The sequence below is a fragment of the Salmo salar genome, chromosome ssa04, assembly GCF_905237065.1.
Source record: "Salmo salar chromosome ssa04, Ssal_v3.1, whole genome shotgun sequence".
NCBI classification, from domain to species: domain Eukaryota; kingdom Metazoa; phylum Chordata; class Actinopteri; order Salmoniformes; family Salmonidae; genus Salmo; species Salmo salar.
The window spans coordinates 4633830-4661178 of NC_059445.1; the positions used below are offsets into that span (position 1 = coordinate 4633830).

General features: G+C 45.2%; 3 protein-coding genes across 4 annotated transcripts in view; all 3 read left to right on the forward strand.

The window, feature by feature from the left end:
* The window catches only part of LOC106597044 (NACHT, LRR and PYD domains-containing protein 12-like), a 130163-nt gene that overhangs the window by 38247 nt on the left and 64567 nt on the right, over positions 1 to 27349 (forward strand). Inside the window, 3 exon segments of the mRNA XM_045716339.1 lie at positions 5251 to 5424; positions 11002 to 11175; positions 11455 to 11628. Coding sequence (XP_045572295.1) covers positions 5251 to 5424; positions 11002 to 11175; positions 11455 to 11628 — 522 coding nt within the window.
* Positions 2595 to 5171, forward strand: LOC123742392 (protein NLRC3-like). Its single transcript, XM_045716347.1, has 4 exons — positions 2595 to 2661; positions 2914 to 3080; positions 3173 to 4479; positions 4695 to 5171. The coding sequence occupies exons 1-4, from the start codon at positions 2636 to 2638 to the stop codon at positions 5169 to 5171; spliced, it is 1977 nt and encodes a 658-aa protein (XP_045572303.1). The 5' UTR covers positions 2595 to 2635.
* LOC123742391 (NACHT, LRR and PYD domains-containing protein 1 homolog) lies at positions 23611 to 26748 on the forward strand. 2 transcript variants are annotated; one of them, XR_006769518.1, is made up of 8 exons: positions 23611 to 23777; positions 23907 to 24121; positions 24310 to 24566; positions 24808 to 24942; positions 25072 to 25204; positions 25288 to 25317; positions 25839 to 26486; positions 26551 to 26748. XR_006769518.1 is itself a non-coding variant. In XM_045716345.1 (7 exons), exons 1-7 carry the CDS (start codon positions 23629 to 23631, stop codon positions 26237 to 26239), a joined length of 1320 nt encoding a protein of 439 aa, XP_045572301.1. In that variant the 5' UTR covers positions 23611 to 23628; the 3' UTR covers positions 26240 to 26732. The 2 variants fall into 2 exon arrangements, 1 of the variants encoding a protein (XP_045572301.1); XM_045716345.1 differs by having other exon boundaries at positions 25839 to 26732.

Sequence of the window (27349 nt, forward strand, 5' to 3'; positions counted from 1 at the left end):
TATGTGATTGACAGCACATTAAGGTGATTATTATCTGTGGAAACTGACTCACTTTCACTTCCTGAAAGAAGACGTGCATTGGAATTATGTATAGCTGTTATTAAATAAAATAGTCTGTCTCTTCAAGTAAATGTGACGTTCAACAATGTGCATAGAAACTATTTAAATGTGGGGCCAAATCACATGTTAAGTTTAAAGCTTTCTGGTGACAGATCAGGAAGGCGGTGGTCCGTTTGGTGAACTGCAGGTGCGCTCGATATAACGTCACCGGCTCATGAACCCGGGGACGTCACCTGTGCGCTCGATATAACGTCACCGGCTCATCTATGCGCATTGTGAACCCCGGGTTGAATCGTCAGCACACCTTTTCTCAGAAAGTAAACTGCGCTCGACAAATGCGCTGTCGGTGAATCGTCAGCACACCTTTTCTCAGAATACAAACCCCGGTGCGCCGGGCGAGATAAAGTGATCGCACCTCAAGTGAACTCAAGCAGTGCCTGCAGCATGGGTCTATTCACTAAACCAGGGATGGACAACTGGCGGCCCGGGACCAGTAATAAAACATTGTTTTGGAACTCAGTCTGGGTCTCAACTTACTGTTGACCGTTAGAATAATAGAAAACACAAGGTGCAGTGTGTAAATGTGGTTGTGCATCAGCAGTCAGTCTATTAGCCCATGTTAGCTACATGTTTTTAGATGGTAAATTAGTCAAGTGGCTAAACTTGTAGTAAACATGGTTGAATTACCTACCGGGGTGGGGCCCATTGATCATCAGTTATCACATTAAAAACTGCTAACATTTGCCTCCACTCTGTGGCAACATGAGTAGAATTAGCTGTAAAACTGAAAATGTTTTCTTTGAATTGCAGGAAATGAGTTAGAACATTTCTACATACGCCCCCATGGCAACATGGCAACATGGCCCCATGGCAACCTGGCCCCATGGCAACATGGCCCCATGGCAACATGTGCAGGAGAAACTGATATACATTTTTATTTATTGATTATTAAATGATTAAAACTAGTAATTATGTTACCAAATCTGAAACTAAAATAATTAAGAAACTCGTTTGAAAAACTAAAACTATAATCATTGATTCCAAAACAAAAATTAAATAAAAACCATCATAAATTATGTTCAGGATTTTTTTTCCTTCTATACATTGTCTGGTAAATGCTGCCAGGAAATGGTGATGTTTCAAATAGGCCTAACTTGTTCATCACTAGTCTCCGTAGACAGACAGGTTGCCTCCCACAATGTACCAATGTTCCTGCATGCAAGCAAAGATTGTCCATTATATTGAGAAGATACTCAAGTGACCGCTCTAACAATGGAAATGCATGTCCTCAAAGATGGAAGGCAGGCGGGAGGAGGCGAGATCTGGTGGGACCATCTAGCCAATGAGAGGGCAGATATGCGTGTGAACAACAGGCCATAGAGATAAAGGGACTGATTTTTATATCTGAGCCATTATAGCCTCTGTGACAGCATGGGCAGTGCCATTGACGATATCTCCATTTCAAAGTAGTACATTTTCTTATTCATTGGCTGATTGCTCCCAACTCATAGGAATTCCCACCCAGTTGACTACTTTAAAATGGTGGAAGGCCTCAAGCACAATGTCCGTTCTAAAACAGATTATATCCATGATGAATCCTCCATCTCTATGACAACAGGCACAACTCCAATATAAAGTATTTTCCCTCGTAACAACCTAACCATTACGGAACTTCTATTAGATCAAATAAGCCTCACGTAGCAAATTAGTAATTCCATTTTTTGTTGACCAAATTCGACAAACTTACTGACCTCCATACAAAACCTCCTCACATCGTGGGCTTATTTTCATTGACAGAGTTTTCGCTGAATAAAACCTCTCGCTTCGCCTCTTCCTCTCTGATACATGTCTGTAGAAGTTTCTGAGGTCAGAGTGGACAGAGAGGAAGAGGCGAAGTGAGAGGATTTACTCTGCCTAAAATCTGTCTGTTATTTTATTTCACCTTTATTAAACCAGGTAGGCCAGTTGAGAACAAGTTCTATGAGAGTGTGGAGTTACGTGAGGCTTATTTGATCTAATAGAAGGTTTGTAATGTTTAGGCTGTTACAGATGTACTGATATAAGTGGATGGATGTTGCATTCCGGTGATATGATACTGATGATTTGTCTCCATAGATGGTTTGTTTGTGTTTCTACGGTTGTGGTTAGATGGAGTAGAGCTGTAGGCCTACAGCTCCATCTAGTGGTTGAGATGGGGACAACAGATGGTGACAAATGTCAGCTAATGGGGATCCAAGTCAAATCAAATGAATAACATATTGGACTGTGTATGTTTGAATACAATATGAAGTCTGATTTAAGTCTTTGACCTCAGACAGTAAATGTGTTGTTAATATAAATATTGACTGTTCTGTTATTTCTTATTGTAGCTGAGTGAGCTGTAACTTACATCAAAATGAGTCTCTCTGGGGAGAGAGACGAGGAGACCACTGCCTCTAAAATGCGTCTCTCTGGGGAGAGAGAGGAGGGGACCACTGCCTCTAAAATGAGTCTTTCTGGGGAGAGAGAGGAGGAGACCACTGCCTCTTAAATGAGCCTCTCTGGGGAGAGAGAGGAGGAGACCACTGCCTCCAAAATGACTCAAGACACCAGTTCTAAGAGGTAAGAGATGACATGTAAAATATACAGTTCTCTTAAAGATATAAAACTAAAGAGAAAAGTGTTCCCAAATTACATAAAATGTAGGCCATATCATTCACTTAAAAGGCCAGAAATGGATTTACCAATTGCAGACTGTATCTTTATAAAGAAACATCAGGACTTCTAGAAGTTCCATTATACAGTTGTTAAAAGGAAGTAGATGAGGTATTGATGAGATATTGATGAGGTGATCTGTCTCCCTGTTTTGTTCAGTGTCCAGAAGCCCAGAGCAGAGTCCCCTACAACCAGCCTGCTATCAATGAAGAGTGATCAGCCACCTGCTTTCAGCCAGGAACCATTACCAGATGACAATAAGGAAGTGGAGAGCTTGGACAGTGAGGATGCATTAAAGATCACACACAACCTTCTGGACAGAAGAAGTAAGACTGTGTTTCATACAATATTACAAAGAACGGTACAAAGACCCTTATAAAACACACACAAAGTCCCAACTCTCAATGTTTTCCTACAGGTCAAACTCTACTGACAGTCCAACAAGACATTAAGGCTAAACTGAAACACAAGTATCAACACATATCTGAAGGAATTGGACACCATGGAAACCAAAGTCTGTTAAAGGACATCTACACAGAGCTCTACATCACAGAGGGTGGAAGTGGAGGGCTCAATAATGAACATGAGGTTAGACAGATAGAGATGGCATCCAAGAAACAAACCACACAAGAGACACCAATCAAATGCAACGACATCTTCAAGCCTTTACCTGGACAAGACAAACCTATCAGAACTGTGCTGACAAAAGGAATCGCTGGCATTGGAAAAACAGTCTCTGTGCAGAAGGTCATCCTTGACTGGGCAGAGGGAAAAGCAAATCAGGACGTTCATTTCATGTTTCCTCTTCCTTTCCGTGATCTGAACCTGAAAAAGGACCAATACAGTCTGATGCAACTTCTTTCCCACTACTTCCCAGAGCTGAAAGAGATTGACAGCATTGAAGATGGTGAAACCAAAACTGTTTTCATTTTTGATGGTCTGGATGAGTGTCGACTTCCTCTAGACTTCAAAAACAATGAGAAGTGCTGTGATGTCACGAAGCCAACCTCAGTGGACGTGCTGCTGACAAACCTCATCGAGGGGAATCTGCTTCCCTCTGCTCTCGTCTGGATAACCTCACGGCCTGCAGCAGCCAATCAGATCCCTCCTGAGTGTGTTGACCAGGTGACAGAGGTACGAGGGTTCAATGATCCACAGAAGGAGGAGTACTTCAGGAAGAAAATCCCAGATCAGAATCTGGCCAATGATATCATCAAACACATGAAGACATCAAGGAGCCTCCACATCATGTGCCACATGCCAGTCTTCTGTTGGATATCAGCCACTGTCCTTGAGATGATACTGAAAGAGGCAGAGAAGGATGAAGTCCCCAAAACTCTGACCCAGATGTACTCACACTTCATATTCATCCAAATCATTGTGAAGAACAGGAAGTACAACAAAGCCACAGAGACAAACCCAAAGGAACTGTCTCAGTCAGACAAAGAGATGATCCTGAAACTGGCAAAGCTGGCTTTCCAACAGCTGCAGAAGGGCAACCTGATCTTCTATGAGGAGGACCTGAGAGAGTGTGGCCTTGATGTCACAGAGGCATCAGTGTACTCAGCATTGTGTACAGAGATCTTTAAAGAAGAATCTGGGCTGTACCAAGAGAAGGTCTACAGCTTTGTGCATCTGAGCATTCAGGAGTTTCTAGCAGCAATGCATGCTTTAGAATCATGTCTGGACAAGAAGGAAAATGTTTTCCCCCCAAAGCAGTCACTAGTGATGATGAGGATGATGATGAGGAGGAGGAGGAGGAGGAGGAGGAGATTGATGATAAGCAGGACGAGGAGGAGGAGAACAAGGATGATGATGATGATGATGAGGAGGAGGAGGAGGAGGAGGAGGAGATTGATGATAAGCAGGACGAGGAGGAGGAGAACAATGACGAAGATGAAGATGATGATGACGACAATGATGAAGAGGAGTCATTCCAGTTGTCTGACTTACACAGGAGAGCAGTGGACGAGGCCTTGAAGAGTGAGAATGGACACCTGGACCTGTTCCTCCGCTTCCTTCTGGGTCTCTCACTGGAGTCCAATCAGAATCTGTTACGAGGCCTTCTGACACAGACAGGATGTACGACAGAGACCAATGAGGAAACAGTTAAGAGAACAGTTGGGTACCTTTCAGTCAAGATCAAAAGAGAATCCACACCAGAAAGGATCATCAACTTGTTCCACTGTCTGAATGAACTTGGTGCCAACTCTCTAGTTGAAGACATGCAGACCTCCCTGCGATCAGGAACTCTTTCAGAAACAAAGCTAGAACCTGACCAATGTTCAGCCCTGGCCTACCTGTTACTGATGTCAGAGGAGGTGCTGGAGGAGTTTGACCTGAAGCCATACAACACATCAGAGGAAGGTTATCAGAGGTTGCTGCCGGTAGTGAAAACCTGCAAGAGAGCACTGTAAGTTCTGTTATTGAGTTTATGTATACAGTATCATTATAATGAAGGATTTGTATATCTAACAGATTATCTCCTCTCTCAAGACTGGATCACTGTAAACTCACGTATGAATCCTGTGAGACTCTGACCTCAGCTCTGCAGACACCAAACTCCCCCCTGAGAGAACTGAACCTCAGCTACAATGACCTGGAAGACAGAGGAGTGAAGCGGCTCTGTGTTGGACTAACCAGTCCACTCTGCAACATACAGACACTAGTGTGAGTTAAATATCTTCAGTATCCACTGTCTTTATAGTGTTTATATATTTATAGTAATTATGTGTTATTATGTTTTTAACATTATTTGAACATCTTGGTAAATATGCAGAAACATACATGAAATGTGATAAATATATCAAACTAAGGTTAAATATCTTGAGTGAGTTAGTATGTTTTTAACATAGTCTAGTCATGTCCTTCTGTTATTGTCTTAATGCATCTCATTATTCTTAAAGCTTTGCAAATTTAACATTTTATTGACATATCAAATTTATTTTTATATAGCCCTTCGTACATCAGCTGATATTCTCAAAGTGCTGTACAGAAACCCAGCCTAAAACCCCAAACAGCAAGCAAAGCATGTGAAAGAAGCACGGTGGCTAGGAAAAACTCCCTAGGAAAAACTCCCTAGAAAGGCCAAAAACCTAGGAAGAAACCTAGAGAGGAACCAGGCTATGAGGGGTGGCCAGTCCTCTTCTGGCTGTGCAGGGTGGATATTATAACAGAACATGGTCAAAATGTTAAAATGTTAAAATGTTCATAAATGACCAGCATGGTCAAATAATAATAATCATAGTAGTTGTCGAGGGTGCAACAAGCACGTCCGGTGAACAGGTCAGGGTTCCATAGCCGCAGGCAGAACAGTTGAAACTGGAGCAGCAGCACGGCCAGGTGGACTGGGGACAGCAAGGAGTCATCATACCAGGTAGTCCTGAGGCATGGTCCTAGGGCTCAGGTCCTCCGAGAGAAAGACAGAAAGAGAGAAAGAGAGAATTAGAGAGAGCATATTTAAATACACACAGGACACCGGATAAGACAAGAGAAATACTCCAGATGTAACAGACTGACCCTAGCCCCCCGACACATAAACTACTGCAGCATAAATACTGGAGGCTGAGACAGGAGGGATCAGAAGACACTGTGGCCCCATCCGATGATACCCCCGGACAGGGCCAAACAGGCAGGATATAACCCCACCCACTTTGCCAAAGCACAGCCCCCACACCACTAGAGGGATGTCTCCAACCACCAACTTACCGTCCTAAGACAAGGCCGAGTATAGCCCACAACGATCTCCGCCATGGCACAACCCAAGGGGGGGGCGCCAACCCAGACAGGAAGACCACGTCAGTGACTCAACCCACTCAAGTGACGCACCCCTCCCATGGACGGCATGGAAGAACACCAGTAGGCCAGTGACTCAGCCTCTGTAAAAGGGTTAGAGGCAGAGAATCCCAGTGGAAAGAGGGGAACCGGCAAGGCAGAGACAGCAAGGGCGGTTCGTTGCTCCAGCCTTTCCGTTCACCTTCACACTCCTGGGCCAGACTATACTTAATCATAGGACCTACTGAAGAGATAAGTCTTCAGTAAAGACTTAAAGGTTGAGACTGAGTCTGCGTCTCTCACATTGGTAGGCAGACCATTCCATAAAAATGGAGCTCTATAGGAGAAAGCCCTACCTCCAGCCGTTTGCTTAGAAATTCTAGGGACAATTAGGAGGCCTGCGTCTTGTGACCGTAGCGTACGTGTAGGTATGTACGGCAGGACCAAATCGGAAAGATAGGTAGGAGCAAGCCCATGTAATGCTTTGTAGGTTAGCAGTAAAACCTTGAAATCAGCCCTTGCCTTAACAGGAAGCCAGTGTAGGGAGGCTAACACTGGAGTAATATGATCAAATTTTTTGGTTCTAGTCAGGATTCTAGCAGCCGTATTTAGCACTAACTGAAGTTTATTTAGTGCTTTATCCGGGTAGCCGGAAAGTAGAGCATTGCAGTAGTCCAGCCTAGAAGTAACAAAAGCATGGATTAATTTTTCTGCGTCATTTTTGGACAGAAAATTTCTGATTTTTGCAATGTTACGTAGATGGAAAAAAGCTGTCCTTGAAACAGTCTTGATATGTTCTTCAAAAGAGAGATCAGGGTCCAGAGTAACGCCGAGGTCCTTCACAGTTTTATTTGAGACGACTGTACAACCATCCAGATTAATTGTCAGATTCAACAGAAGATCTCTTTGTTTCTTGGGACCTAGAACAAGCATCTCTGTTTTGTCCGAGTTTAAAAGTAGAAAGTTTGCAGCCATCCACTTCTTTATGTCTGAAACACAGGCTTCTAGCGAGGGCAATTTTGGGGCTTCACCATGTTTCATTGAAATGTACAGCTGTGTGTCGTCTGCATAGCAGTGAAATTTAACATTATGTTTTCGAATGACATCCCCAAGAGGTAAAATATATAGTGAAAACAATAGTGGTCCTAAAACGGAACCTTGAGGAACACCGAAATTTACAATTGATTTGTCAGAGGACAAACCATTCACAGAGACAAACTGATATCTTTCCGACAGATAAGATCTAAACCAGGCCAGAACTTGTCCATGTAGACCAATTTGGGTTTCCAATCTCTCCAAAAGAATGTGGTGATCGATGGTATCAAAAGCGGCACTAAGATCTAGGAGCACGAGTACAGATGCAGAGCCTCGGTCTGACGTCATTAAAAGGTCATTTACCACCTTCACAAGTGCAGTCTCAGTGCTATGATGGGGTCTAAAACCAGACTGAAGCGTTTCGTATACATTGTTTGTCTTCAGGAAGGCAGTCAGTTGCTGTGCAACAGCTTTTTCTAAAATTTTGGAGAGGAATGGAAGATTCGATATAGGCCGATAGTTTTTTATAATTTCTGGATCAAGATTCGGCTTTTTCAAGAGAGGCTTTATTACTGCCACTTTTAGTGAGCTTGGTACACATCCGGTGGATAGAGAGCCGTTTATTATGTTCAACATAGGAGGGCCAAGCACAGGAAGCAGCTCTTTCAGTAGTTTAGTTGGAATAGGGTCCAGTATGCAGCTTGAGGGTTTGGAGGCCATGATTATTTTCATCATTGCGTCAAGAGATATAGTACTAAAACACTTTAGTATCTCCCTTGATCCTAGGTCCTGGCAGAGTTGTGCAGACTCAGGACAATGGAGCTTTGGAGGAATACCCAGATTTAAAGAGGAGTCTGTAATTTGCTTTCTAATGATCATGATCTTTTCCTCAAAGAAGTTCATAAATTTATTACTGCTGAAGTGAAAGCCATCCTCCATTTGCGAAGGCTGCTTTTTAGTTAGCTTTGCGACAGTATCAAAAATAAATTTCGGATTGTTCTTATTTTCCTCAATTAAGTTGGAAAAATAGGATGATCGAGCAGCAGTAAGGGCTCTTCGATACTGCACGGTACTGTCTTTCCAAGCTAGTCGGAAGACTTCCAGTTTGGTGTGGCGCCATTTCCGTTCCAATTTTCTGGAAGCTTGCTTCAGAGCTCGTGTATTTTCTGTATACCAGGGAGCTAGTTTCTTATGACAGATGTTTTTAGTTTTTAGGGGTGCAACTGCATCTAGGGTATTGCGCAAGGTTAAATTGAGTTCCTCGGTTAGGTGGTTAACTGATTTTTGTCCTCTGACGTCCTTGGGTAGGCAGAGGCAGTCTGAAGGGCATCAAGGAATCTTTGGGTTGTCTGAGAATTTATAGCACGACTTTTAATGCTCCTTGGTTGGGGTCTGAGCAGATTATTTGTTGCAATTGCAAACGTAATAAAATGGTGGTCCGATAGTCCAGGATTATGAGGAAAAACATTTAGATCCACAACATTTATTCCATGGGACAAAACTAGGTCCAGAGTATGACTGTGGCAGTGAGTAGGTCCAGAGACATGTTGGACAAAACCCACTGAGTCGATGATGGCTCCGAAAGCCTTTTGGAGTGGGTCTGTGGACTTTTCCATGTGAATGTTAAAGTCACCAAAAATTAGAATATTATCTGCTATGACTACAAGATCCGATAGGAATTCAGGGAACTCAGTGAGGAACACTGCATTTGGCCCAGGAGGCCTATAAACAGTAGCTATAAAAAGTGAGTGAGTAGGCTGCATAGATTTCATGACTAGAAGCTCAAAAGACGAAAACGTCATTGTTGTTTTTTTTTTGTAAATTGAAATTTGCTATCGTAAATGTTAGCAACACCTCCGCCTTTGCCGGATGCACGGGGGTATGGTCACTAGTGTAACCAGGGGTGAGGCCTCATTTAACACAGTAAATTCATCAGGCTTAAGCCATGTTTCAGTCAGGCAAATCACATCAAGATTATGATCAGTGATTAGTTCATTGACTATAACTGCCTTGGAAGTGAGGGATCTAACATTAAGTAACCCAATTTTGAGATGTGAGGTATCACAATCTCTTTCAATAATGGCAGGAATGGAGGAGGTCTTTATACTAGTGAGATTGCTAAAGCGAACACCGCCATTTTTAATTTTGCCCAACCTAGATCGAGGCACAGACACGGTCTCAATGGGGGAAAGCTGAGCTGACTACACTGACTGTGCTAGTGGCAGACTCCACTAAGCTGGCAGGCTGGCTAACAGCCTGCTGCCTGGCCTGCACCCTATTTCATTGTGGAGCTAGAGGAGTTAGAGCCCTGTCTATGTTCGTAGATAAGATGAGAGCACCCCTCCAGCTAGGATGGAGTCCGTCACTCCTCAACAGGCCAGGCTTGGTCCTGTTTGTGGGTGAGTCCCAGAAAGAGGGCCAATTATCTACAAATTCTATCTTTTGGGAGGGGCAGAAAACAGTTTTCAACCAGCGATTGAGTTGTGAGACTCTGCTGTAGAGCTCATCACTCCCCCTAACTGGGAGGGGGCCAGAGACAATTAATCGATGCCGACACATCTTTCTAGCTGATTTACACGCTGAAGCTATGTTGCGCTTGGTGACCTCTGACTGTTTCATCCTAACATCGTTGGTGCCGACGTGGATAACAATATCTCTATACTCTCTACACTCGCCAGTTTTAGCTTTAGCCAGCACCGTCTTTAGATTAGCCTTAACGTCGGTAGCCCTGCCCCCTGGTAAACAGTGTATGATCGCTGGATGATTAGTTTTAAGTCTAATACTGCGGGTAATGGAGTCGCCAATGACTAGGGTTTTCAATTTGTCAGAGCTAATGGTGGGAGCCGTCGGCGTCTCAGACCCCACAACGGGAGGAGTAGAGACCAGAGAAGTCTCGGCCTCCGACTCCGACTCGCTTAATGGGGAGAACCGGTTGAAAGTTTCTGTCGGCTGAATAAGCGACACCGGTTGAGCATTCCTACAGCGTTTCCTCCAGAAGCCATGAGAAAGATGTCCGGCCGCGGGGACCGTGCGAGGGGTTTATACTAACGTTACTATCTGTACTTACTGGTGGCACAGACGCTGTTTCATCCTTTCCTACACTGAAATTACCCTTGCCTAACGATCGCGTCTGAAGCTGGGCTTGCAGCACAGCTATCCTTGCCGTAAGGCGATCGTTCTCCTGTATATTATAAGTACAACGACTGCAATTAGAAGGCATCATGTTAATGTTACTTAGCTTCGGCTGTTTGAAGTCCTGACGAACCATGTCCAGATAAAACCTCCGGGGTGAAAAAGTTGAATGAAAAAGTTGAGTGAGGGAAAAAGTAAAAATATACGGTAATGAAAAAGTAAAAAACCGTCAGGTATCAAAGTAAGATCGGCAACAAAAAACGCACAGCAGCGTAAACAGGTCTGCAAGTTGTCTCCTCTCTCCAGACTGGATGGCTGTAAACTCACATATAAATCCTGTGAGGCTCTGGCCTCAGCTCTGCAGACACCAAACTCCCCCCTGAGAGAACTGGACCTCAGCAACAATGACCTGGAAGACAGAGGAGTGGAGCTGCTCTGTGTTGGACTAACCAGTCCACTCTGCAACATACAGACACTAGTGTGAGTTAAATATCTTCAGTATCCACTGTCTTTATAGTGTTTATATATTTATAGTAATTAGGTGTTATTATGTTTTTAACATTATTTGAACATCTTGGTAAATATGCAGAAAGATACATGAAATGTGATAAATATATGAAACTAAGGTTAAATATCTTGAGTGAGTTAGTATGTTTTTAACATAGTCTAGTCATGTCCTTCTGTTATTGTCTTAATGCATCTCGTTATTCTTAAAGCTTTGCATATTCAACAGTGTATCGACATATCTCCTCTCTCCAGACTGGCTGGCTGTAAACTCACATATGAATCCTGTGAGACTCTGGCCTCAGCTCTGCAGACACCAAACTCCCCCCTGAGAGAACTGGACCTCAGCTACAATGACCTGGGAGACAGAGGAGTGGAGCTGCTCTGTGTTGGACTAACCAGTCCACTCCGCAACATACAGACACTAGTGTGAGTTAAATATCTTCAGTATCTACTGTCTTATATAGTGTTTATATATTTGTAGTTATTATGTTAACATTATTTTAAAATCTTGGTAAATATGCAGAAACATTCATCAAATGTGATAAATATATCAAACTAAGGTTAAATATATTGAGTGAGTTAGTTAGTGTGTTTTTAGTAAAATATATAAACTATTGGGACCAAGACTTAAAAAGAACTGATATTGGTCACAAGATGGAGGGAATGTTGGAACATAACTAACAAAATTAAAGTTAGCAAAAATATATGATTAATCCAGTATAAACTAATGTATAGAGTTTATTACACGAGACAAAATTAACAAATGCTACAGCAGAACAACAGAGTCATGTCTTAAGTGTAGAACTAACAATGAGTCAATAATTTATGCTTTCTGGGAATGCTATAATTCCAAAAGTTATGGGCGGAGTTAGAAGTTGTCTGTCAGAAGTATTACAATGGAAACACACTTTTAATCCGTCTGTCTGCATATTTCATGACATGGCATATGGGGGGTGTAGAGACCCAATGAGCTGGATGATTCTCTTCTCATCACTCATCTTGTAAAAACATATACTACAAATATATGAAAATATGAAAATGGTTGTAAAAAGTTAACATTTGTTAATAATGTGTCCTTCTGTTATTGTCTTAATGCATCTCATTATTCTTAATGTTTTGCATATTTAACAGTGTCGATATATCTCCTCTCTCCAGACTGGATCACTGTAACCTCACATATGAATCCTGTGAGGCTCTGGCCTCAGCTCTGCAGACACCAAACTCCCCCTGAGAGAACTGGACCTCAGCTACAATGACCTGGAAGACAGAGGAGTGGAGCTGCTCTGTGTTGGCCTAACCAGTCCACTCCGCAACATACAGACACTAGTGTGAGTTAAATATCTTCAGTATGAGTTATTATGTGGATGTTTTAAACATGTGTTAATCATGTGCTCTTCTGCCCTCTAGTCTAGGTCAGTGTGGTTTGACAGAGGGTTGCTGTTCAGTTCTGGCCTCAGTCCTGAGTTCACCCAACTCACAACTGAAACAACTGGAGCTGAGAGACAATGACCTGCAGGACTCAGGAGTTACACTGCTGTCTGCTGGACTGGAGGATCCAGACTGTAAACTACACACACTGGGGTAAGTACAGCTGTTTCAGTCAGGTCAGTACTGAGCTTAGTAAAACAAATACTCTGAAAATCTGACGTTTCTTCACAATGTTTGTGTCATGGACAAATGTATGGGTGTCCTACAAGATGATTGACACCAGTACACCAACCTAGACAGCTGTTGTGTCTCTCTGTAGGCTGTCTGGCTGTCTGGTCACAGAGGAGGGCTGTGCTGCTCTGTCTTCAGCTCTGAGGTCAAAACCCCTCCCACCTGAAAGAGCTGGACCTGAGCTACAATCACCCAGGAGACCCTGCAGGGGGACTGCTTTCAGCTGCTCTGGTGGATCCCACATATAAACTGATGAAGCTGAAGTAAGTCAGAATAGATGTCCTAATAGTGTGAGCAGTGGTTGTGTCATATGTAGTGTAGTAGGTTCAGTAACATGAGGACATGATGGTAGAATTAAGGGGAAGTTTACTCAGCAGGCTGAGCACTCCAACACAGCATACATCATCACTACATGAATACTCTTCTTCTGCATCTCTGATATCCTGTTGGAATTGTACTCCGCTCTGTATGCAGTAGGTAGGATAGAATACCTGTTTGTCTCTAGTAATGAATTGTACTCTGTTCTGTATGCAGTAGGTAGGATATAATACCTGTATGTCTCTAGTAATGAATTGTAGTCTGTTCTGTATGCAGTAGGTAGGATAGAATACCTGTATGTCTCTAGTAATGAATTGTACTCCGTTCTGTATGCAGTAGGTAGGATAGAATACCTGTATGTCTCTAGTAATGAATTGTACTCTGTTCTGTATGCAGTAGGTAGGATAAAATACCTGTATGTCTCTAGTAATGAATTGTACTCTGTTCTGTATGCAGTAGGTAGGATAGAGTACCTGTATGTCTCTAGTAATGAATTGTACTCCGTTCTGTATGCAGTAGGTAGGATAGAATACCTGTATGTCTCTAGTAATGAATTGTACTCCGTTCTGTATGCAGTAGGTAGGATAGAATACCTGTATGTCTCTAGTAATGAACTTGGATAGTGCACCAGAACACAACAATATGGTTTAAATGTTGACTGCTTTATTAGGTCTTTGTCAGTCAATAACCTGTTTCTCCTACAGTGTGGATCATGGTGGAGAGTGCAGGCTCAAATCAGGGCTGAGGAAATGTACGTCTCTTCAATCCTAATTAACTGCATATTCAGAACTATAGTATCATAGTAACTAATCAATACTTGTTCTGTACCTACAAAACAACATTTTATATTAAGATGTGGTTTGATTAAACTCTCCTTTTGTCTACAGATGCCTGTCATCTCACCCTGGACCCAAATACAGCAAACCCAAACCTGATACTGTCTGAGGGGAACAGGAAGGTGACATTGGAAGAGAAGCAGCATTATGAAAACCATCCAGACAGATTTGACTATAGTCCCCAAGTTCTCTGCAGAGAAGGCTTATCTGGATCTCGTTATTACTGGGAGATGGAGAGGGATGGTGAATGGGCTGACATTGGTGTGGTGTACAAAGGAATGAACAGGAAGGTAGAAGAGGATGACAGTTTTATTGGATTCAATAGGAAGTCCTGGTGTTTAATCTGCTGTGATGGCCTCTACTTATTTCACCATCCTGGAGTCAGCAGAACAATCTCTGGTCCTGTTTCTAACAGAGTTGGAGTGTATCTGGACTGGCCAGCTGGTACTTTGTCCTTCTATAGTGTGTCCTCCTCTGGTACACTGACACACCTTTACACAGAACACACCACATTCACTGAACCCCTCTATCCTGGGTTTTGGGGTTTGCTCCTCCTCCTCCTCAGTGACCCTGTGTCAGATAGATGACCAACACATTCAGAGGTGAGTCATAGCAATATTTCATCATTTGTTTCATCATTTCTATAATTACATTAGTAGTGGTGTGTTTTAATGTGTTCTGTTGGACCTACAGACAGTTAGATTAGTAGTAGTGGTGTGTTTTAATGTGTTCTGTTGGACCTACAGACAGTTAGATTAGTAGTAGTGGTGTGTTTTAATGTGTTAGTAGATTCCTGTCCTCTATTTAATTTCAGTCTGTTAAATGGAACAGCCTCTCTGTAATGTCATTCTCTCTCTAACCACTAGAGGGCATCAGAACCTGTTGAATAGAACAGCCTCTCTGTAATGTCATTATCTCTCTAACCATTAGAGGGCATCAGAACCTGTTGAATAGAACAGCCTCTCTGTAATGTCATTCTCTCTCTAACCACTAGAGGGAATCAGAACCTGTTAAATAGAACAGCCTCTCTGTAATGTCATTCTCTCGACTCAAGGGGCATCAGAACCTGGTAAATAGAACAGCCTCTCTGTAATGTCATTCTCTCTAACCATTAGAGGGCATCAGAACCTGTTAAATAGAACAGCCTCTCTGTAATGTCATTAACTCTCTAATCACTACCTGGGGGTATGTAACTCATGATAACTGGTGACTTCACATCTCTAAGGGCTTTCCTCAACATATGCAATGTCTTCATTAGTATTGCCTCTATGAAAGTTGACATAGTGGGTTATGTCACATTTAGGCAATGCGCCCCTACGTAGGGAGTTGTTCTCTCACCCCTTATAAACTTGTTGTATGTCTTATGAAGACTGTATGTATGCTATATAAAGCCTTTATAAGTTGTATTTAGTTTAATCACAGTCTATCCTTCTGCTTTACCAACACCAGAGACCATGGTGGAGAGAGTTGGATCAAGCCTGGACCTGAGAACACCAGAGACCATGGTGGAGAGAGTTGGATCAAGCCTGGACCTGAGAACACCAGAGACCATGGTGGAGAGAGTTGTATCAAGCCTGGACCTGAGAACATCAGAGACCATGGTGGAGAGAGTTGTATCAAGCCTGGACCTGAGAACACCAGAGACCATGGTGGAGAGAGTTGGATCAAGCCTGGACCTGAGAACACCAGATACCATGGTGGAGAGAGTTGGATCAAGCCTGGACCTGAGGACACAAGAGACCATGGTGGAGAGAGTTGGATCAAGCCTGGAACTGAGAACACCAGAGACCATGGTGGAGAGAGTTGGATCAAGCCTGGACCTGAGAAATGTGAGTTAACTGATAATTGTTTTTAAATCAAAATTGTTTAAAGCGTTCATTGTAGTTGAGTCCCAGTCAAGGAACACAATCATGATCTATTTGGTCAGAACAAACTTAAAGGTAGAGTCAGCGATATGACGTAGATGCACAAAGTAAACAGCATAGTGGGTCAATTTCTACAACAACTAAGAGCGTTATACAGCAAGGCTAAATTTCTCTGCTGTTTTGATCCCGTGACTACCACTCTGTTAGAGAGTGAAGAGAACCCTTGCACATGGACAGATACTGTGTGTGACTGTGTGAGAGAGAAGTCAGGCATCTTGCTCATCACAATATCTGTTGTGCTGCTCGTACATCATCATTTAGCTGACTCTACCTTTAAGCTCTCATCCTAGGATCTACCAGAAATCAGACCCCAACATCTACAAAACATGGACGAGAACGATGTTGTTTCCTGCTTCCACAAACATTAATTAATATAACACTAATGCCAGATTATGGTATGCTAATGAGTGTACATTCTGAGACTGTTGATCACTTATATTCATTTTTATTAAGTCTATTTAATAATTATGAATTCAATATTCCATGAGATTGTCCATTTCAAGTAACAACTACTTTTGGCTTCAGGGATTCCTCAGAGCTGTAAGACTTGTGACCATGTTGAGGTAAGTCATAATGTCAATTCTTACTTTTACATACCTGCAGGAGTCAGGCACAGTCTCAAAGCCAGGTGTGTACTGACCAACCATTCATACTGGGATATAGAGAGTCCTGTGTTCTGCTTTAGTAATATAAACACAGTCTCAAAGCCAGGTGTGTACTGACCAACCATTCATACTGGGATATAGACAGTCCTGTGTTCTGCTTTAGTAATATAAACACAGTCTCAAAGCCAGGTGTGTACTGACCAACCATTCATACTGGGATATAGACAGTCCTGTGTTCTGCTTTAGTAATATAAACACAGTCTCAAAGCCAGGTGTGTACTGACCAACCATTCATACTGGGATATAGACAGTCCTGTGTTCTGCTTGTAGTCATGCTGTCACGACTGTCTAGGACCAGTGGAGAGGTGGAATCAGGAGCAGGAGACAGAGGGCCGGAGCAACGGTGTTTTAATAGTATTAGTGACGCAATAGCCGTAGGGCACCAGGCGCGTGGCGAAGTCTGCCAGGGGAAAAACACCTTCCCAAAATAAGCGCACTGGAAACGAAAAGCGCACGGGGCGCAGCCCGGCAATAATAATCGACAATAACAATTTACAATCACAACTGTCCTGAGTGGACAATAAACAATCCCGCACGAGAACCCCAACTGAAAATACACACTAAATAACCCCCCACTAATGACAAACACAAAACAGGTGCGAGATAGACAGACAGACAAAACCAAAAGACACAGAAACAACGATCGGTGGCAGCTAATAGGCCGGCGACGACGACCGCCGAGCGCCGCCCGACCGAGGAGGGGCGACACCTTCGTTAGATACTGTGACAGTACCGACGCCGGCCTCGGGGACGGCCCGGAGGGCGAGGCGCCGGCCGATCCGGACGGCGACGGTGGAATTCTTGTAGCATAGGTGGATCTAGAATGTCCGCCGCCGGAACCCAGCACCTCTCCTCCGGACCGTACCCCTCCCAGTCCACGAGGTACTGCAGGCCCCCGACCCGACGTCGGGAGTCCAGGATGGCTCGGACTGTGTACGCCGGGGCCCCCCGATGTCCAGGGGGCGGGGGGACCTCCAGCACCTCATCGTCCTGCAGTGGACCAGCTACCACCGGCCTGAGGAGAGACACATGAAACGAGGGGTTAATACGGTAATATGAAGGGAGTTGTAACCTGTAACACACCTCGTTTATCCTCCTCAGGACTTTGAACGGCCCCACAAACCGCGGACCCAGCTTCCGACAGGTCAGGCGGAGAGGCAGGTTCTGGGTCGAGAGCCAGACTCTGTCCCCGGATTATACACGGGGGCGTCACTGCGGTGGCGGTCAGCGCTCTCCTTGTGACGTTCACCAGCCCTCCTTAGGCACTCCTGGACACCATTCCAGGTCTCCTGAGAGCGCTTCACCCATGCCTCCACCGCAGGAGCCTCCGTCTGGCTCTGTTGCCATGGCACCAGGACCGGCTGATACCCCAATACCACCTGGAAGGGTGATAGGTTGGTAGAGGAGTGGCGCTGAGAGTTCTGGGCCATCTCGGCCCATGGCACGAACTGCGCCCACTCCCTGGCCGGTCCCGGCAATACGACCGCAGGAACCTGCCCACATCCTGGTTAATGCGCTCCACCTGCCCATTACTCTCGGGGTGGAACCCCGAGGTCAAGCTGACCGAGACCCCAGCCTCTCCATAAACGATCTCCACACCCTGAACGTGAACTGGGGACCCCGATCAGATACGATGTCCTCGGGCACCCCATAGTGCCGGAAGACATGGGTGAACAGGGCCTCCGCGGTTTGCAGGGCCGTAGGAAGACCGGACAAAGGGAGCAGACGGCAGGACTTAGAGAACCTGTCCACAACGACCAGGATCACCGTATTCCCCTGGGACGGCGGGAGATCCGTGAGGAAATCCACCGAGAGGTGAGACCAAGGCCGCTGTGGAATGGGGAGGGGCTGTAATTTCCCTCGAGGCAGGTGCCTAGGAGCCTTGCACTGAGCGCATACCGAACAGGAAGAGACATAACGCCGAACATCCTCAGCCAAGGTGGGCCACCAGTACCTTCCCTTCAGGCCCCGCACTGTCCGTTCCACCCCAGGATGACCCGAGGAGGGTAGAGCGTGGGACCATCGGATCAGACGATCGCGAACACCAAGCGGAACGTATTTCAGGCCCATGGGACATTGAGGAGGAGTGGGTTCTGACCGACCCGCCCGCTCGATGTCCGCATCCACCTCCCATACCACCGGTGCCACCAGACAGGAGGCGGGGAGTATGGGAGTGGGATCGATGGTCCCGCTCCTCGGTGTCGTAGAGACGCGACAGTGCGTCAGCCTTCCGGTTCCGGGAACCTGGAATGTACGAGAGGGTAAAGTGAAACCTCGTAAAAAACATGGCCCACCTTGCCTGACGGGGATTAAGCCTCTTCGCTGCCCGAATATACTCCAGGTTACGGTGGTCGGTCCAGATGAGAAAAGGGTGACGTGCCCCCTCAAGCCAATGTCTCCACACCGTCAAAGCCCTGACCACGGCTAACAGCTCCCGGTCCCCACATCATAGTTGCGCTCCGCCGGGCTCAGCTTCTTAGAAAAGAACGCACATGGGCGGAGCTTCGGAGGAACGCCCGAGCGCTGCGATAGCACAGCTCCTACCCCAGCCTCGGACGCGTCCACCTCCACTATGAATGGCAAGGAGGGGTCCGGATGCGCCAGGACAGGTGCATTGGTAAACAGAACCTTCAGACGATGGAAGGCTCTGTCCGCCTCTGCTGACCATCGTAGCCGCACCGGCCCCCCCTTCATCAGTGAGGTAATGGGAGCCGCCACCTGACCAAAACTCCGGATAAACCTCCGATAATAATTAGCGAACCCCAAGAACCGCTGCACCTCCTTCACAGTGGTTGGGGTTGGCCAATTACGCACAGCCGTCACGCGGTCACACTCCACCTCTACCCCGAGGTGGAAATGCGATATCCTAGAAATGAGACGGCTCGTTTGAAGAACTCGCATTTCTCAGCCTTGACGTATAGGTTATGCTCCAGCAGCCGCCCAAGCACTTTACGCACGAGGGACACATGCTCGGCGCGTGTGGCGGAGCAAATCAGGATGTCATCGATGTACACCACCACACCCTGCCCGAGCATGTCCCGAAGGACCTCGTCCACAAAGGATTGGAAGACAGCGGGAGCGTTCTTTAACCTCTTGGGGCTAGGTGGGACGCTAGCGTGCCACCCGTGGTGCACTCCATCAACAGCAGGTGCATTTCAAGAGCGGCAAATTTGAATCCAAATAAATGTCAAAATTCAAATTTTTCAAAAATACAACTATGTTACACCATTTGAAAGATAAACATCTCCTTAATCTAACCACGTTTTACGATTTCAAAAAGGTTTTACGGCGAAAGCATAAATTTAGAGTATGTTAGGACAGTACATTTACAAGAGTTGTGTGTAATGTTTTGTCAAGTCAAAGACAGGGTCACCAAAACCATAAAACCAGCTAAAATGATGCACTAACCTTTTACAATCTCCATCAGATGACACTCCTAGGACATTATGTTAGACAATGCATGCATTTTTAGTTCTATCAAGTTCATTTTATATCCAAAAACAGCGTTTTACTATGGCATTGATGTTGAGGAAATCGTTTCCCTCCAATAACCGGCAGTCAAGTCAGCGTCACAAATTAAATAATTAAAATTAGAAAACATTGTTAAAATATTATATTGTCATTTAAAGAATTATAGATTTACATCTCTTGAACGCAATCAACTTGCCAGATTTAAAAATAACCTTACTGGGAAATCACACTTTGCAATAATCTGAGCACTGCGCCCAGAAAAATACGCGTTGCGATACAGACTAGACGTCATGTTGGGGAGATCTAAAATCGAAAATACTATGTAAATAATCCATTACCTTTGATTCTCTTCATCAGATGTCACTTCCAGGTATCACAGGTCCATAACGAATGTAGTTTTGTTCAAAAAAGCTCATCATTTATGTCCAAAAATCTCCGTCTCGTTAGCACATGATGTAAGCCAGCCGGACTTCTCGTCATGAACGAGGGAAAAAATATATTTCCGTTCGTTCAAACATGTCAAACGTTGTATAGCATAAATCATTAGGGCCTTTTTTAACCAGAACATGAATAATATTCAAGGTGGACGAATGCATACTCTTTTATAACGTATTGGAACGAGGGTACCCAACATGAAGTAGCGCGCCAGGTGTCTAATGGGACATCACCGTTCCATGGCTCTTGTTCGGTCAGATCTCCCTCCAGAAGACTCAAAACACTTTGTAAAGGCTGGTGACATCTAGTGGAAGCAATAGGAAGTGCCAAAATATTCCTAAACCCCTGTGTTTTTCAATGGGATAGGTTTAAAGTCAATACAACACATCAGGTATCCACTTCCTGTCAGAAAATGTCTCAGGGTTTTGCCTGCCAAATGAGTTCTGTTATACTCACAGACACCATTCAAACAGTTTTGGAAACTTTAGAGTGTTTTCTATCCATATATAATAAGTATATGCATATTCTAGTTACTGGGTAGGATTAGTAACCAGATTAAATCGGGTACATTTTTTTATCCAGACATGCAAATGCTGCCCCCTAGACCCAACAGGTTAACCCATACGGCATGACGAGGTACTCATAATGGCCCGATGTGGTACTAAATGCGGTTTTCCACTCGTCTCCATCTCGGATACGCACCAGGTTATATGCGCTCCTGAGATCTAATTTCGTGAAGAAGCGCGCCCCGTGAAATGACTCCACTGCCGTAGCAATGAGAGGTAGCGGGTAACTGAAACCCACTGTGATAGCATTTAGACCTCTATAGTCAATGCACGGGCGCAGACCTCCCTCCTTCTTCTTCACAAAAAAAAACTCGAGGAGACGGGGGACTTAGATGGCCGAATGTATCCCTGTCTCAAGGACTCAGTGACGTATGTATCCATAGCCACTGTCTCCTCCTGAGACAGAGGATACACGTGACTCCTAGGAAGAACCGCGTCGGCCTGGAGGTTTATCGCACAATCCCCTCGTCTTACTGAAGGCGATAGCCAAATCGGCATACTCTGAGGGAATGTGCACGGTGGAGACTTGGTCTGGACTCTCCACTGTAGTCGCACCGATGGAAACTCCTATGCACCTACCTGAGCACTCCCTCGACCACCCCGTAAGAGCCCTCTGTCTCCACGAAATCTGCGGGTTGTGCGTGGCTAGCCAGGGGATTCCCAGTACCACCGGAAACGCTGGGGAGTCAATGAGGAACAGGCTGATACGCTCCTCATGACCCCCCACGTCTGCATAACCAGTGGCACTGTGACCTCCCCTACTTGGCCTGACCCTAGCGGTCGACTATCTAGGGCGTGCACAGGGAAGGGGTGGTCCAGCTGAACCAGGGGAATCCCTAACCTCTTCGCTAACCCACGGTCCATAAAACTCCCAGCTGCACCTGAATCGACTAGTGCCTTATACTGGAAGTGAGGGGAAAAATCAGGAAAATAAACAGAGGTGTACATGTGGTCGACAGGGGCTCTGGGTGTGGCTGGTGCGGACTCACCTGGGGGTTCGAAGTAGTGCTCTGCCTGCCCTCCGAACTCCCGGGGGGACCACTCCAGCACCGGTCCACAGTGTGTCCTCTGCGTCCACATCGGGTGCAGGAGAGACCCCCCCCTCCGGTCCTCCTCGACGCAGTCCCCCCTATCTCCATGGGCTGTGGGGCGGGGGGACTGGGAGGCGGAACGAACAGGCCCCGACTGGAACGTCCCCGGAAGCCAACAGGTTGTCCAGTCTAATGGACAAATCCACCAGTTGGTCTAGGGTGGAGGCGTTGTCCCTACAGGCCAGCTCCCGGCGGACGTCCTCGCGAAGGCTACACCTATAGTGGTCTATCAAGGCCCGTTCGTTCCACCCCGATCCAGCGGCGAGAGTCCGAATTCTAGGGCGAAATCCTGAGCGCTCCTCGTCTCCTGTCTCAAGTGGAATAGCCGCTCACCCGCCGCCCTGCCCTCCGGGGGATGATCAAAAACCGCCCGGAAGCGGCGGGTGAACTCAGGGTAGTCGCCCCGAGCCGAGTCTGGGCCATCCCAGACCGCATTGGCCCATTCCAGGGCTCGACCCGTGAGACAGGAGACGAGGACGCTCACCCTCTCTTCGTCGGAAGGGGGGGGGGGCGGACGGTCGCCAGGTATAGTTCCAATTGGAGCAAGAACCCCTTGCACCCAGCGGCCGTCCCATCGAACTCCCGGGGAAGGAGTAATCCGGATACCACCGGCGGCCGCTTCAGGGTGTGTGTGTAGGGGCACAGGGTGAGGGACCGGAGCTGGTCCAGCTGGGGAAGCACCTCTCTCCCAGTTCTCCAACCGGGCCAACACCTGGTCCATGGCCGAGCCTAGGCGGTGGAGGAGGCTGGCGTGTTGAGAGACCTGCTCAGCCATGGAGGGCGCTTCTGCTCCTGCTGACTCCATATTCGGTGCGGGATTCTGTCACGACTGTCTAGGACCAGTGGAGAGGTGGAATCAGGAGCAGGAGACAGAGGGCCGGAGCAACGGTGTTTTAATAGTATTAGTGACACGCAATAGCCGTAGGGCACCAGGCGCGTGGTGAAGTCTGCCAGGGGAAAACACCTTCCCAAAATAAGCGCACTGGAAACGAAAGCGCACGGGCGCAGCCCGGCAATAATAATCGACAATAACAATTTACAATCACAACTGTCCTGAGTGGACAATAAACAATCCCGTACGAGAACCCCAACTGAAAATACACACTAAATAACCCCCCACTAATGACAAACACAAAACAGGTGCGAGATAGACAGACAGACGAAACCAAAAGACACAGAAACAACGATCGGTGGCAGCTAATAGGCCGGGCGACGACGACCGCCGAGCGCCGCCCGACCGAGGAGGGGCGCCACCTTCGTTAGATACTGTGACACATGCAGGATTTTACCTGTTTTCATATTTTGTCATTAGACAGTTGAATTGATAAATCACCTGCATTCTATGTAACATTGAATAAATACATTAGATTAGTTACTTTGGTTAATGGGCCAGTTTCCCAGACACAGATTAAGTCTAGTCCTGGACCTTAAATAACTTTTTATTGAAACTTCCATTGAGCATGCTTTTTAGTCCAGCACTAGACTCAATCTGTGTCCAGGAAACAGGCCCCATATGTATTACTGACATGCTTGTCCTTGTTCAGGACTCCACACACTGGATTCAGATTGAACCCTTGACTTCCACTGTCCAGGGAATGACAATGTTCAGGTAAAATAACTATTAACATTTCATTCCACCTGCTAGTGTATTTCCCCATTACCTTTGGGAATAGTCTTCTAATCTAACATCTCCATTTGACCATTGACCCTCTCTCCCATATCTTGTTGTTGCCCTCAGACACAGGACACCCAAAGGGAGTTATGAGTGCACAGTGTCTGGGCTCCGCTGGCTGTGTGAGAGAGATGTCATTCTGAAGTATCACTTCAGGAACTGGGAACCCTACAGTCAACTTCTGAAAGACATGCAGTACACACAAGGTGGTCCATTGCTGGACATCGCTATGGAGTTAGGTGAACTGGAGGAAGTTCATCTGCCACACTTTGTCTGTTTAGGTAAAACCATATAGAAATAGTATTCAGAAAGACATTTCCATGTAACTGAGTTTCACTTCCTGAATGAATGAAGGAACTATTCTGGGAGTTTGAGTTTACTGTGATCTGGTACTCCATATTCTTTGTGTTTTAGTTGGATGAATAATACAATATTTGTCTTTCTGTCTCATTTTTATTGTGTTGTTCAGGGACCAACCCTTCCCTGAGGAATGAGATGAAGATTCTTCATGTAGAGGAACATGGAGTGTCTTTAGAGGAAGTGCATGAGGTCACCAGATTCCATGCTAAGATTCTCCATCCGAAGTTCTCACTTATCTCTGTTATACTGAGATTACTGTCTTTGAACGTAGATGTCCACTGTGACGTGGTCCTCTATATGGCAGTAAAAAGGTCAACAGTCATTTCAAGGCTGTACATGCTCCTCAGAAACTCCAGTCAGAAAGAGGTGAGGCACTTTCACTGAAGTGACAACAGTATGTTGAAACTTACTGAAGGAAAGCTGATAGTTTGTTGAAAATCTCTAGATTGCAAAGACAACATGCAGCTCTGTGAGAAATCTATTTCTGTGGTAACATTCATTAATACAAGAAAAACTATGACTAACATTGGTTTCTCAGTGAGCTGTATGTTGTGTGAATTATGAGACTACATTGTTCTGACTGACTACTACATTGCTCATTTTGTAGGCTGTTCAGGAACGGGAGAAAAATCAGGTGTCCCAAGGATATTCGGAATTGGTCCTGTCAAGTCCATACGGGTCTTTAAAGCTGAACAGTTGGTTTGCACTCAAGAATCCCCACTCCACTTCCATCAATCCAGAGGTGCAGTTTTATCAGGCTGAGGACATGAATCTGTCATATTGTATATGAATAACTGGAATATCATTCTACTTCACTATTTCTCTCTCTCTGTCTGTTGTCTCAATCGTTGCACCATATGGCCTTCTACAGAAGATTCAGCTGTTACCTGCAGACACCACACCAAGCTGTTGTAAGATGATTATAAGAAACACAGGGGTTGACATTGAGATGGAGTTAATCGGTGATGATGAGAGGACTGTATGGAGAGATATGGTACCAATAGGTAGGAGCAGATGTCAATCATAACTGTGTTTTTTTCTGACAGATGCTGTTTAGAGTGATATAACCTATTTTTGTTTCTTTCAGATGAATACATCACTGAAACCCATTCAACTAGTAAGTAAACATGAGAGATACAAACCAATGACTTGAGGGCCAGTCAACATGGTTTACTGTAGGACCTGGACTAGTCCTGTTTATAAAAGACTGTCTTCAAGAACAATGACATCTCCCCCAGGACTTGATGTAGATTAACCTGGTTCTGAATGTCCCAATGACATCTCCTCCAGGACTTGATGTAGATTAACCTGGTTCTGAATGACCCAATGACATCTCCTCCAGGACTTGATGTAGATTAGCCTGGTTCTGAATGACCCAATGACATCTCCTCCAGGACGTGATGTAGATTAGCCTGCTTCTGAGGGCCCCATCCTCTATTTCTACGTCTGTGAAACCGAGTATGAATGAATCCATTGTGTTCATTGATGCAGGTCGTTAATGTTCAAGAATAGGTTCTCATTGCAAAGATTCAATAATACAAATTAGACTTTTATTGTAGGTCACATTGAAAGAAGTCTGTTTCTAAATGTCAAATGTGAATTAACAAATGTAGTTATTTTGTAACCTGACTCTCTCAGGTGCTGTGTTGGGGGCAGGGCGTATGGCTGAGAGCAGTCTTACTGGTTCTTCAGAGCAGCAGCTGCGTTCTGTACGGACAGAGTTTGTGACACGAGTGTCAAGACCTGTCCTGGATGGTCTGCTGGACGGACTGCTGCATCACACAGTCATCAACCAGGAGGAAATGGAGTCAGTGAAGGTGATAGCTGAGAGGGCAGAGAAGGCACGTGACATCATCGACATGGTGTTGAGAAAAGGAAATGAGTCTAGTTCCAGGATCATCAACCTTCTTGGGGAGCTGGACCCCTGTCTTTGGTCACAGCTCCAGACCAACAGTTGTAGTCAACCCCTGGGTGTTGGGAGACCAGGCAGAATAGACAGGCAGGATGGTTCAACATGTTCTTGCTGTCTGTTGCTTTAATTCAGCGTACAGAAAATGTCAATCAAACATGACCACTGTAATAACAATAAACTTACTGAAGGACCAACCACACAGCATCTCTCCTTCTGCAGCCTCCTGGAAGTGTGGATCTTCTAGCAAGAGGGTCAGTTAGTCCTCCACTAGGTACCTAGCTGGACCCCTATCTAGCAGGAGGGTCAGTCAGTCCTACACACATTCAACATAAATGTATTTGATGAATATAGTGTACAGTGTTGGCCTGTTAGAGGTTCATGAGAGAGACTGAATATCAATACAACCACCTCAGTCTATCAGCAGCTTTCCTGTTAGAGGTTCATGAGAGAGACTGAATATCAACACAACCACCTCAGTCTATCAGCAGCTTTCCTGTTAGAGGTTCATGAGAGAGACTGAATATCAACACAACCACCTCAGTCTATCAGCAGTTTTCTCAGTGAGAGCCTCACGTCTGGAACACATTGACCATTGAAGGACATATAAGGAGCTGTGTAACCTGTCACTCTTTTACCAATGACTTGAGAGTGTCTGAAGGACATATAAGGAGCTGTGTAACCTGTCACTCCTTTACCAATGACTTGAGAGTGGCTGAAGGACATATACGGAGCTGTGTAACCTGTCACTCCTTTACCAATGACTTGAGAGTGGCTGAAGGACATATAAGGAGCTGTGTAACCTGTCACCTCTTTACCAATGACTTGAGATTGGCTGAAGGACATATAAGGAGCTGTATAACCTGTCACTTCTTTACCAATGACTTGGAAGTGGCTGAAGGACAATCAGCCCCCATCTATACACAATGTTTTACTCAATGTTAAGTTTTTTTATGTAATGTTTAATTTAAATGTTTTATGTTTATCTACCTGCCCAGGGACTACCGTTGAAAACTAGCTAGCTGGCTAAATCTGGCACATTTAAAGAAATGTTGATTGATGTGCAGAATCCCAGTCAAATACATGTATATTAAAGAATGCATTCTAAGTGTGTGTATCTATGTCTGTCTGTCTGTCTGTGATGTGTTCAATGTAACGTCATATACTATACATTCTAATCAGTCTGTTTTGGAGCTGCAGAATCATTGTATATCATTGGTTACCCATCCTATCATGTTAC